Source organism: Brachycentrus maculatus, unplaced genomic scaffold (assembly GCF_059751285.1).
Source record: "Brachycentrus maculatus isolate JH-2025_06_01 unplaced genomic scaffold, ASM5975128v1 h1tg000061l, whole genome shotgun sequence".
Taxonomy (NCBI): domain Eukaryota; kingdom Metazoa; phylum Arthropoda; class Insecta; order Trichoptera; family Brachycentridae; genus Brachycentrus; species Brachycentrus maculatus.
The window spans coordinates 1,308,688-1,322,091 of record NW_028280815.1 but is presented as its reverse complement, the minus strand read 5'-3'; the positions used below and the strand labels follow the sequence as shown (position 1 = coordinate 1,322,091).

The 13,404-nt window shown below is 34.8% G+C and overlaps 1 protein-coding gene across 1 annotated transcript in view; it reads left to right on the top strand.

The window, feature by feature from the left end:
* Nucleotides 1–13,032, top strand: part of LOC148311532 (uncharacterized) — a 167,082-nt gene extending 154,050 nt beyond the window's left edge. Inside the window, exons 2-3 of the mRNA XM_088256536.1 lie at nucleotides 9,359–11,054; nucleotides 12,079–13,032. Coding sequence (XP_088112662.1) covers nucleotides 9,359–10,966 — 1,608 coding nt within the window. The 3' untranslated portion in view covers nucleotides 10,967–11,054; nucleotides 12,079–13,032. The remainder of the gene's footprint in view (nucleotides 1–9,358; nucleotides 11,055–12,078) is intronic.
* The last annotated feature ends 372 nt before the right edge of the window (nucleotides 13,033–13,404 follow it).

The following is a 13,404-nucleotide window of genomic DNA, read 5'->3' as shown; positions in this document are numbered from 1 at the left end:
GATGGCCGAAAAAGAATTCGCATGACCACATCAATCAGAACTTAAAATCTGTCAAAAGTCTACGCAATCGGAGGACATGCATGACTAGGTGTATAGATGTGAAGGAAGCTAGGAGTGTATGTCAGGATAGAAGAGTGCAATCCATCCTCTCTGCCCACCCCTGCGGGGAAACGGCGTGATGTTAGTAGTAGTCCTTTTTTGTTCTTCTCGGTATCATTAGCTTATAATACAATACTGATTTCAGTAATACACTTAGTTGCAAAATGTCATAAGTAGTAAAAAAAGTCAAATATGTATATATTTTTTTGAGTATTGTTAAATTTATTTTCATTTGGTGTACGGAGTGTGTGGAAGTTTTTGGCAAGGGAATGTAATTAACTATGAGTATTTTAATGTTTTTTTAGTATTTTAATGTTTTAGTCCGCCTCCGTGGTGTAATGGTCAGCACGCTCGGCTACCGTTCTGGAGGTCCCGGGTTCGATTCCCAGGGGGTTCAAATAAATATTAGTGATTTTTTCACTGTAATATTTATTCAATATTACCCTGGACTGATACCTGAAGCGGAGGGCTGATCACCTTTCCTTCATGTGTAAACGATCAAGATAACACTGCGTTTATATGACGCAGTGCCCTATGCACCATTGGGGTGCGGATAAGGGTTTTATTATTATTAATGTTTTAGAATTTTATAAACCCTGATGATGACAAGGTTCTTGTCGAAACCGGTTGGTTAAAGTGTAGTAATAATAAAATAAAAAAGTGGTTAAAATAAAGTTGTTTAATTTTATAAAGTTAATAAAATGTGCCACAAAGTATCTGCGAAAAACATTAAAGAAATACTTAAATTTATCTGCATTACATAGCTCGGCTGTCCAAACTTAAAACACAGTAAGGGACAATTTTTTAGTAGTATGTTTTTTTTGCATTTTTGGACTAAGTAGAATCTACTTAGTCCAAAAATGCAAAAAAAAACGTACTACTAAAAAAATGTTCCTTACTGTGTTTCGAGTTTGGACAGCCGAGCTAATGCGTTGACTTTTGACTGTAATTGGGTACAAAAATTAATAAGACCAATCAAATTCCAATCACGTTTCCTAATACTCGAAAGTCGTGATCACTTCGAAGGAATTAATTTCTCAAAATTTCATCGCCTTGTTAACAATAAGAGCAATTTTTAATTGCGTTCGTTTCCATTGTTGCTGAAACGAATGGCAGAGTAAACAATCGAACTGAGGAAGAAATTGTAGTGGATATTGCGTAAACAAATTAATTGTTTGATGTTGCGAATTAGCAGGCGTACAACGTGTTCCCCGTTCCTCGATAATATTAGAGCTGAAACATCTGTGAAAACGAAGTGGTTCTCTGCTTCTTGGAAACTCAACAGTTTTGCAACAAAATTGGAATTGAAGATTACGAATAGATATTGCACAAATAGGCGAAATTAAAAATATAGACTAGAAATGTTAACGTTCAGGCAAAGAGTATTTGTAATATGATATTTCGCTCACTCCTTTCAACAACGTCATATATTAAAATTCGTAAATTTTCAGTTGTGCATGTTTTCTGAATATCCAGAAAATATACTATATCCTAGCAAAAGCGCCATATTTTAAACTTAATATTTACCTGCCACAGGGCAGAAAGTGTTGTTTTTGCATTTCGAAGAAAAGGTATTGTTTAATTATTTTTTTTTAAATATACTAAATATTTTTCAAATGGAGAAAAAACCTTCCAGGTTTTACCTAAAAAGATCTGTTGCACAGTAAAAAGTTCAGTAAGTGGCTTGATATTTATTTTTAAAACATTATATTATATTTTTAAACTTTAAAAACGTTCTCCTGAAAATCAAGTTTTTTATTTATTTATGACGTTCTTGAAAGGAGTGAGCGAATTGTGTTCTAACACTTAAATGCTGAAATGAAAAAACAAAATTATCAAGAAATATATAATATGTAATAAATGAATAAGTTCAGAGAACAATAATCAAAGTAATTTTAATAAGAAAAACCTAACCAACAAAATTATTGTTACCAACAAACGTAACTAACAAAGGTAAGTCCCTCTCCAAGCACAAGAGCTCAGTCTCTTTATTGGAGAGAGCTGCGTTTTAAATTTTAAGATTGTAAGCAGAAATGTTTAGAAAATAAAATCAAATTATTTAAAAAAAAAACTTTTGTAACCATATTTAAAAAAAAAAAAGTTTGTTACCTTTGAAGATTCTTATGTGTATTTTTCCCTGGTAAAGTTTATATGAATTAAATTGAAAAATCCGATGACGAACTATGTACTTGCATAGCAGTTTATTATAATTTAAAAATGTATGCACGTTATTTTGTATTATGTTTTTTAATAAATAAATAAGAAATTTAATAAATAAATGAAATATTTAGTAATACATACTTAACCGATTTAGGCGACTATATACATTATACCATTCTAACAATTTTTATTTAAAAAAATGTTTATCACTTAACATGAATTTATAAGGTCGAAGGTTGAGATCAGAGGATTTGGAAGAAGAAAAACGTGGTGCATTGTGAAAAAAATATTGCAATTAATATAAATTTATTTTAATATCTTAATTTTGCTATTTTATTATTATTCGTGATCATTATCTCGCTTTTTACTTACGAATTAATTGGTCATAAAACAAATGGTTGGTTTTGAACTTTTAAAATCGTGTACAGTTGTAAAATTTTGCAAAGATGTAAAAGTTGTTAACGTGTATAAAATACAAAAAAAAATACAGAAATACGAAAATGCACTAAAGCTCTGCGCGTGGTGTAATTTTTGCTTTTTTGTGGATATTTCGGTTTCCCAGTTAGCATTTTCAATAACGAACCCTCATACATACAACATTTACCATAACTTATAAAATTGTAATATTTAAAGGTTGGTAGCAATGAAATTGATAGACGTTTTTGGCAACTGCCTCCTTGATTATTTGAACAAAGCGTAATTAAAAAGTCACGCGAAATTGATTTGTTCTGAGGACATTTTCTTTATTTTCTTCTCATAAACATTATCGGCGCTCGTTTTCCACACGGTTTTCCATAGATATGTATATAATAATTTCAGATAAATAATATAGCGCCATTTTCGTAAAGTACTACCTTAAGGACGCATATAAACACAGTGATATGATTATTGTGTTAAAAATTATAAATAAAATGTCGTCAATTGGTCTCCGAAGAAATGTACCACACCGTCTCAGACCCGCATGACTGTATGAACGACGGAATGATATTATTGATGCACTTTTCGCATTTGCTATATAACAGCTAACATTAAGAAATTTTAGACTTTAAATTTTAAACAAATTGATGATTGGTGTTAACCTGAAATGTTTTGTAGTTTGAACCATTTTAAACCAACACCAATCACCAATTTTATGTTCATACACATTCCAAAATACTTACGCGTTATTATGTGTAAATACTATCTTAACTCTTTGGCATAAACTTAGTTGATTTTGTATAAGGTCGAGACAAAATCCAAAAATTAATTTGTAGCAACAATGGCACAGAGTGTTATCGAACACATTTACAGATAGTTTGGACATGTGGAACGAATAATAAAGGTAAGAACGGTAAAACAAATTTGAAGTTGGAAAAAAAACAGGAATAGATGAAACCCTGGCACGATCAGGTATGTCAAATACTTGAAAGTGGCTGGGTCAGAAGTCGAAACAATAAAGTCAATGCATGAATGTGGAAGAGGCGAATACTATTTGCAAGGACAGAGTGGTATGGCGTTCTATTTTCTCTGTCCACCCCAGTGGGGAAGTGGAGTAGTAGTTAGTTCCTAAGTTAGTTAGTTTTACTGTTGAATGATTTTTGTTAAAATCGTGGTATTTCTAGCGTAGTTACCCCAAAGGTCGTGGTAGCCAATGGGTTAAAAAAATCTGTGCGTTTGCTTCCGTTGTTTTGCCACGAAGCCGTCCGACCACCATTACTGACAGAAATTGCGACGTAACGCCAGGTATTTTTTTTTACACATCAAGGTTTGAAGAAAATCGTGCTGAAGAAGCATTGATGATGACACGGAGTTAAGTCATCACATTTAACAACCGGACGAAGAATCATTGATTTTTTTACCATCGTTTTTAATTACACATATTTTGATAAACACTATCATCGATGGCGCAAAAGATTCTTAATTGACCTTCCTTTAATGGCGGATTGTGATGGCTATAAAATGGTAACTTCGTATTTAAATAGCAGACGTAATTAAGCACGATTAAGGTTACCTAAAACCTTTGTGGAAGAATGGACATCTGATTGATGCTTTAAACTAATCAAGATTCACGTACAAGGTAAAATAGGTAGACCACATAGTATATCGTAAATCTTCTTTTGTTTAAACTAACGTAATCCGAAATTACACTATTTGAGTGTGCCCAAATCTTTGCTCGCAAATCCTGGTTATACCCCACTCAGGAGTTAATTTTTTTGTTCATTGTTTTTTGGTGATACTCTGTGGCTCATTTTGTAAAATTTATTAAACCAAAGCTTGTTTTCAACTACTTTATTTTGAATAGATTTATATTATCCACTGACACTTCGTGATGGAATTGCATTTTTAATTTATTATTAGATTAAAACCAATATTTTTAGCTTTTCCACTTTTTTATTTGACCAGCGACCGGGTTTCGTCGTTACCGACATCATCAGACTGGTGATGTCTGTCCCAGTCTGATGATGTCGGTAACGACGAAACCCGGTCGCTGGTCAAATAAAAAAGTGGAAAAGCTAAAAATATTGGTTTTAATCTAATAATAAATTACTTTATTTTTGGTACCATTTTTCCAACCGGTTTCAGTAAATACGTTGTCTTCTTCAGGGATAGATATATAATAGGTTAAATCCATCCCTGTCAAAACCGGCTAAAACTGGGTTACTTCTCGAAATTCGGTGATGGTTTTCCAAATTTTTATTTATTTAAATTGTCAGTGACAGGGACATTGTCGAAATGTAAATTCACTGTAAAATTGGTACATTACTTTTTTTTTAATTCGCTACTTAGTTATTCTTTTCTTTTGCTTTACAAACGAGGGTCTGACAGAAAGCCAAGAGCATCTGTATTGAATCCGGGAATGCGGCGAGAAGCTTTTAAAGTTAAAACACACAGCCTTTCTTCAGAATAAGCTTTCTATGCCTGAAATAATAAAGTAGCATAAACCTTCATCAATGCATGTGTGATTTTTTTGACATCTCAACATAGATAAAGAAGAATATGGAAGTCTGGGCATTAACGGGGCTTACGACCGTCATAGGCGGTAATAATATTATAAATAACTCCTATAATTGGAGGTAATTCAGGTTTGTGAATAAGTATTTGAACTCACTCCAAATGTTGTTAATGCATGTGTGGTTATTGCATGCATATATAAAAATACAATTTTTTAAAATGATTAAAATAATCGTGACGAGGTACTTACTTTTGCAACTTCCTTATTTACAGTAGGCCTATGGTGTCATCTCGTTCTCTTGAATTCTAGTGTTGCCATTAATTTTTTATATTTTTTATATTTACTTCCTCATCATGAAATCACATTGTACAAACAAGTAAAGTGCCTATCGACATATTATCCATTTGTTATTCTCTTCAAATATCTACTAACATGTTTTTACCATTATTATATAAACAAAAAAGTTGATTAATGCCAAATACAAAAATAACATATTTGTCCAAATTAGGGTTGCCATTCGTGTTGATACATCAGGATATGAGATATGATATCATATTAATTGACAGTGATGTCCCGAGGACTCGATGATTTAAAAAATGTCCCGATGTTTATTCGAAATATTGTACATTGCCTTGCAAGGGCTACTACATATTAAGTTTTTCAATTTTTTTTATTTGACCAGTGACCGGGTTTTGTCGTTGCCGACTTCGTCAGACTGGTGTCCGGTGTCATCAGATAGATTAGTTTGACAATGTCGCTAATGATAAAACCCGGTCAGTTATCACTAAATATATGTGGAAAGAACTATATAGTTGTTATTTTATTATTTACAATGCAGTCCCATCAAGAAATATGTCAAAACAAAACTTAAACCTAACATACAATCGTATTTAACCCTAGACCACGGGACTTGTTTCAATGTACTATTAATACGGGACCATCGCAAAATGTACGACGGTAAGAAAAACTCACATTTTACCAAAAAATTTTGCTAAATACATTTGAAAATAAGTGCAACATGTTTTTTGAGAACTTTATATAAAATACGAACATTAAATATCGATAAAAAAAACTAAGACACATGCTATTTGTCACTACATACTTTACACGTATTGCCTCGGTGCTCCCTACAGATTTGATGTCCGTCGTAAATTTTACGAATATCCCGTAATCTAGGGTTGTGTACAACATTTGTTAAAAAGTCGATTTTTGTCATCTGGTTCTTGTAAATTAAAAAAAAAATCAATTAAAAAGAGAGAAATAAATAGTGGTATATATGGTATGTACGAATATTAGTTCTGTCGCTCTTATTAGCAGTGGGTAAGAATTTATGCCTTAGCAAACACAATTTAACAATGCAAAGCGTATGCGATTGGTAATGAAATGTAATCATCTCGTATTGTGTTAATCCAAGATGATGTCACGAGACTTTGGTTCTGCTTACAAGTACGTGTGGAAATAATCATTCATTGCAATTTCAGACATTTTTACAATAAATTATACAAAGGAATAGGTACTTGCGCGAACGTTCTTACACGGTGCCTTCTATATTATAATATGGTTTGTGCTACTACCTTCCAATATACACTATTAATGGGTAGGTACCTATGATATATATTATATCATATCGCATCGCACATATCGCTCACTCCTTTCAAGAACGTCATAAATCAAAAATCGTCAATTTTGAGTTGTGCATGTTTTCGTAATGCCCAGAAAATGTACTATATTCCAGCAAAAGAGGCATATTTTTAACTTAATATTTACCTGCTACAGGGCAAAAAGTGTTATTTTTGCATTTTGAAGAAAAGGTATTGTTTAATTATTTTCTTAAATATACTTAATATTTTTCAAATGGAGAAAAAATATTCAGGTTTTACCTAAAAAGATCTGTTGCACAGTAAAAAGTTAAATAAGTGGCTTGATATTTATTTTTAATACATTGTATTTTATATTTGAACTTTAAAAACGTTCTTCTGAAAAATCAAGTTTTTTGATTTATGACGTTCTTGAAAGGAGTGAGCGATATTAATCGTTAATTGAAATTTCGTGTTAAAATTTATCCAATATTTTTGTTTTAGTTACAAATGTGTGACAAGTTGTTAGGTTACTTTGAAATGCTTCTAATTCCATATTAAGTAACTGACCATCATGCCGTTTTCCCGATGTGGTAGGCAGAGAAGAAATAGTCATGATAGATCGCCACTCTCCTCTGTCTTTCCAGACATGCTTCGCTTTTTCTTCATAGATACATCCCTTCATACACTCTTGTCGATTCTGACTAAAAAAATTGGAATACCTACTTGATCGTGTCATGTTTTTTTTTCGATCATGTTGTATATATTATACATTGTTTTTATATAGTAGGTATGTCGAAAAAAACATACTAACGTTATTATTAGCTTTTGTATAATATCGGGTTTTGTATTTAGCTAAAATTTATTGTTTTTGCTGTTGTTTTCCCTATTATAAAATAGTCAGTACCCAATGGAACTGATGCCCGGTTGCCAAATCCATCTCTCATCGCGTTTATTTTCCAGAAGGCACTGATAACATGGGGTACGTACCTACATCCACACGTGATGCGCGCGCATCCATGTCTTGAGTAAATTTAAATTTAATACCAACCTAACGATAATAAATAAATACATACATATTGCGATGTTCCCTTTTCGTCAAGGCCGCTGGATTACCAACGTATTGCTAATTATATCTATTTATATACTGAAAAACAATTATATTTTACTACACGCAATTCAAGAAATGGGTAGTTATAAATTCGTCCCGTTTATTTATGGCCGCGTCATTGTTTTATCACGTGCTGGTAAACATTAAGATGTTTTTTTTAGCAGGTAAAATGTATTGTTATGTTTCGTTATGCATAAAATTACATCCATATAAATAATATTCTTGGTCTTCATCTTCGCTTACCTTTATTATCGTTTACATCATAAGTAGGGACTTAATATGTGGTTTTTAAGTACCTACCTAATACCCATGTTAACATTTAAAAAATTGTGATTCGTTTTAATAATTATGTGTAATTTTATGATGTTAAAAGCAGGCAGGTATCATGCCTAGATGCTAATCATCATCATGCTTAGAAGGCTTGAATTGAGATTGGTATGAAGAAGGCTCAAATTTTTAACTAATTATTTCATGCGATTTTGCCGTTTTAGAAAATCATTTTTTTAATGAGACCTTCGGCAAAATTTGGCGCTTATAGCCTTTTCGTTGACTAGTGAAATGCCAACGAATTCTGCAAATGAATAAGATTTTATTATATCCATAATTGCAAATTACATTAATATGCCCTCACTTAGTTTTCCCGTGCTTGAAAAATGGAGAAATTGAAGAAAATTGTCTATGACATCCAACCAAATACGGCATGGCCAAATGATACGATCTATTTCAGTTCTACCATCTTCCATTATCCGTTTATGAATAGCTCTTTTAAATTTAGTTTCTATTTTTAACGACTTTATGGATAACGGATTTATTAATATTTCGGATTATTATGAATACAAAAAAATTCAAAAGTCCTTTAATTTGTGGATTATGTTAAGTCCGATAGTCAACCCGAGTGAAAATATCCCATTTAAATAAGAGCGTATTTAAATAAAGCCAGGCGCCGTGGCATAGTCGGGTAGACGCTTGACTGCGAAACTGGCGTTACGGGTTTGATTCCCGCCAGTTGCAAAATAAATTCGAGAAAGATTTATTTTCAATTGGTCTGAGTGTTTGTAATCTATTTTTCAAATCTACATCCATTTCCTAACTGTCCTACCTGCAGACAAGCCTCTAAAATAGAGGCTTTGCCGGTTATTTGTTAAGAAAGAGAAATAAATTTAGTTAGAGAAAATAATTAGGTTAGGTTTTCTTTCTGTTAGGTTAGGAGTTTCTGGTTTCGAGCCCACTCCCACAATTTGATACCTATTTTTAATAATGAGCCGCTTAGGGTCACAGAAATAGTATGAAATTAAAATATTTTTGTAAATTATAAAATACACAAATATTTCTCTTTAAAAAAAAATAGTAAAAAAATACGCGCAGTAAGACTCTTAAATATTTTTAAAAATAATAAAAACAAAAATATATGTTTATAAATTTTTTTAAAAAAGTTTATGAATGTGCAAAGTTTTAATTGTCATACATTTTTGTTTTTAGATAAGCCGACGGAGTGGACTATGGCGCTGGGGCATGCTGATCCTGGGCTGGGGGCTGCTGGCGCTGCTGGCGCTGCAGCTGCACGCGGGCCCCCTGGGCGGCGACCCGGGGCGCCTGGGCGGGCGCGGGCTGCTGCAGGCCGCGCCGCCCGCGCCGCCCGCCGCCACCGCGCTGCCGCTGCTGGAGCCGCGCGTGGACCGCCGCCCGCCGCCCTCCTCCGACTCCATGGCCGAGGAGATCGCCGAGCGCCTGCCCAGCCTGCCCATCGCCTACTGGGAGAAGAACAAGAACAAGCAGTCGCAGAAGTTCTTCAAGAACAAGACCTGCGCCGCCTTCCCCACCATCTACGACCTGGAGTTCGACAACGTCTACTGGCAGAACTTGAAAACGTCCAACGGGTCCTTTCACTTCTTCGGGGCTTACTACGACGTGCGACCCATGAACCAGCTCGGCCCGACAGTGAGAGTCCTCTCCATGATCGACAGAATAGAACCGACGGTCGTGACGCACTGTCAATTTTGGTTCGAAAATCAAAACGAACCGGTGATCGTCAAATCATTCGAGTACAAATATATCTGGTACAAAAAGTGGGGCAATTACAAGCAAGGGATCTTCCAACCGTACCTAATAGCCTGCCAGATCCCCGCGACGTACAAAAAAGTAGTCCCCGCTTCTGTTTCTCTGGTTGAAAAACCTTGCGACAAGGCGACGAATAACATACGAGTCATATACGATAAACCTGAGGAAAAAAAGAAGTTCGCCGTGTGCGTGAAAGGCCTCGATTTCCTCCACGAAGATTTGTCTGTAAGACTCGTCGAGTGGCTGGAACTGTTGAATCTACTGGGTGCTGATAAAGTATTCTTTTATCAGCTGCAAGTGCATCCCAACATTACGAAGGTTCTAAATCATTACGTGACTCAAGGAAGAGTGAGCGTCACTCCGTTGACTCTTCCCGGCGGTCAGCCGAATATACCGACCTTCCAGCATCTCTACTTAAAAAAGAAGCTGAATCACAAGAGACAGAACGAATTGATTCCGTATAACGATTGTCTGTACAAGAATTTGTATAATTACGAGTATATAGCGCTGCTCGATATAGACGAGGTGATCATGCCGTTGAAAGAAGATAATTGGTCGGCGCTGATGGACAGAGTTGTGCCGTTATCTCGCGCCGGGAGTGCTACGCCGAGAGCGTCGTACAACGTACGAAACGTGTACTTCCTGGATGATCTGCAACACGCGCACGGATGGTTCCGCGAGATACCCCAATACATGCACATGTTGCAGCACGTATACCGCGCCAGAAACTTCACCAAGCCCTTCCAATATGTGAAGAGTTTCCACGATACCGAGAGGGTTCTGACGCTCCACAACCACCTCCCGCTGGCTTGCCTCGGGTCCGGTTGCGTATCCTACTCCATCGATACGACAGACGCGCAGCTGCAGCACTACCGCGCCGACTGCGTGGGCACGCTGAAGAAGAGCTGCCACGAGTTCAGGCAGGAGAGCGTGATGGACTCGACCATCTGGAAGTACAAGGAGCCGCTGATAGCCCGAGTCACGGAGACTCTGAAGAAGCTGGGTTTCTTCGACCAGTCAGATTCCTGATCTCTACAATATTCCTTATCCCTAAGACTGATTATTTATTCTAAAATAATTATGTGATAATTATCGCAGCGAGTTTGCTATATATCAAGTAAGTTGTCTCTTCTTCTTTATCTCTGTTGACTTCTATAAACTTCTTGGTTTACATTTGTGGAGGTCCTCACCAAAAAGTTACATTTCCAATATTGCACAAAAAATCCTATAAATGCAAATCTGTTCTGTTTACTGTATTCTATCGAAAACTTGGCCGATCCTGTGTTAAACAAATATGAAATCATTAAATCGCACTAAAACGTAACAATTCTACAAGCTAGAATCCCTGATTACTTAAAATCTTTTTGATGGAAATGTAACATTTTGGTGAGGACCTCCACATTTATTGCCATTATGGCAAAGTAAATGGCATCTCTAATTGTTCAAATCCCGAGCGTAATATCTTATCAATGCAGGTGGTTGGAAGCATTTTACAATAATAATTTTGCCATCATTTCTCAGACTCATGGTAGATTTTATTTATGCATATATGATCACGGGTCAGGAGTGTGTACGTATGAGGAGATGCATGAATGTGAATGAGGCGAAGAATTTTTGCAAAGACAGAATGGTGTGGAGGGAAAACAGAACGAGGACGACTGAAAAAAACTTGGCACGATCAGATCAATCACAACCTAAAATCTGAGGGTGTCAAAAGTCTGCGTAATAAGAGGGCATATATGACTAGATGTATGGATGTGAAGGAGGCGAGGAGTGTATGTCAGGACAGAAGAGTGTGGCGTTCCATCCTCTCTGCCTACCCCTGTGGAGAAACGGCGTGATGGTAGTAGTAGTAGTAGCAGAATGGTGTGGTATTCTATCCTCTCTCTCTATTCATGGGTTAGCTGGCATAGTGTTTTTCTTAATTTTTTTTTTACTTATATATGTCAAACCCATACATAGACATCTCAAACATAGAGCATTGTCACTTTTTTCATTCTGAGATGCATTTTGATACTTAATTATATTTCTAAGAACTAAAAAACATTATATCTTTTACAAAAATGCAAAAACAGGCCTGGTTTTGTTGCCGAATGTTGTCAAATGATTTAGTGGTTACATTTTATTTATTTCTTTTACAGATCAATTCCTGCAGACATTTAAGATTTTTCTAAGGGATTCTGTGCCTTATCTTCTTATATGGACCCCATTTTCTGACTGAGAAATGCTGCTACTAAAAAAAACACATTGCTACTACTATATATACGAAGAAGACTTTTAAAAAATCTAGTGAAAATGTAAATGACTATAACAAAAGTGTCATCATCATCTTCTAAAGGCAGCGCCTTGTAGTGTCAGCCACTTGTCTCTGTCAGTCGCCATCCTCTTGAGCTGCGAATAGGAGGAGACGTCCATGAGCCGCTTCAAATCCTGGAAGTATGAAGTTCTTGGGCGGCCTCTTGTTCGTTTTCCCAAGATTCTTCCTTCGAAGATGTTGCTAAGAAAGGTGCTATGTCTAATTGAGTGCCCTATTAGCTTGGCCTTCCTCTTCAAAATATGATTTAAAAGCTAACAAAAGTGTATTGAACATCTAATGATGGTGATTTCAATAAATAAACTTGTGCCAACACGTGTTTGTGAAATTGTGGAATAATTTTGTAAATAATTTAATATTTAACATATCAACATGGGAATGTGAATGCTTGTGCATTTTGTAGATATATTTTTGTTTGATTTGTATGTATTTTTTATTAGGTAGGTTTATGCATATATTTACAAATTGTGACCAAAGTTTCAAAATAAACTCAGGCTTATTTTAAAATGTTGATGTTGAGTTTTGTTGCTGCGATGCGTTGTCAATTTAACAAGATTAATTATTTGTCATGTTTTATCAACTTTGTGACTGTCAACTTGAAAACATTTTTTTTTTAAATAAAGATTTCCGCTAAACTACACTCTAATTCTGTATTAAGATAGGAGATACGTTCCAAAAAAAATTAAAAATTTGTGAATAATGCGTTATGGAGAAATATGGAGAAATTCATATATTTAAAATTTTATTTTATACGAAATTGAACAGTTTGGTAAAAAAAAAAGGAAATATATTTCAACTTTTTATGTTTTTTTAAAAATCTTATTATCTTGTTACTTTTTTTAGACAGTAAATTTACATGTAATTTTTTTTAGACAGCAAATTTTTTAAATGTGAATTTTTTTGGTTTTCTGTAATCATTGAAATATGCTCATTTTCAATTTAAATCAAACCATGCCATTTTTTCATCAGGCGTGTGATGTTTGTTTAAATACTAGAAATTTTGGAACAAGGGTAGAAATGTCCAAAGTAACGGTTTTGATTCCACATCATTCGCTGTACTTGAAACGGTCCTTTTGTTGTTTTAACAAAATATGTTTTATTTTAAGTTGCGTTTGAATAGTTCTATTCCATTTTGAAATAATGAGATCAATTT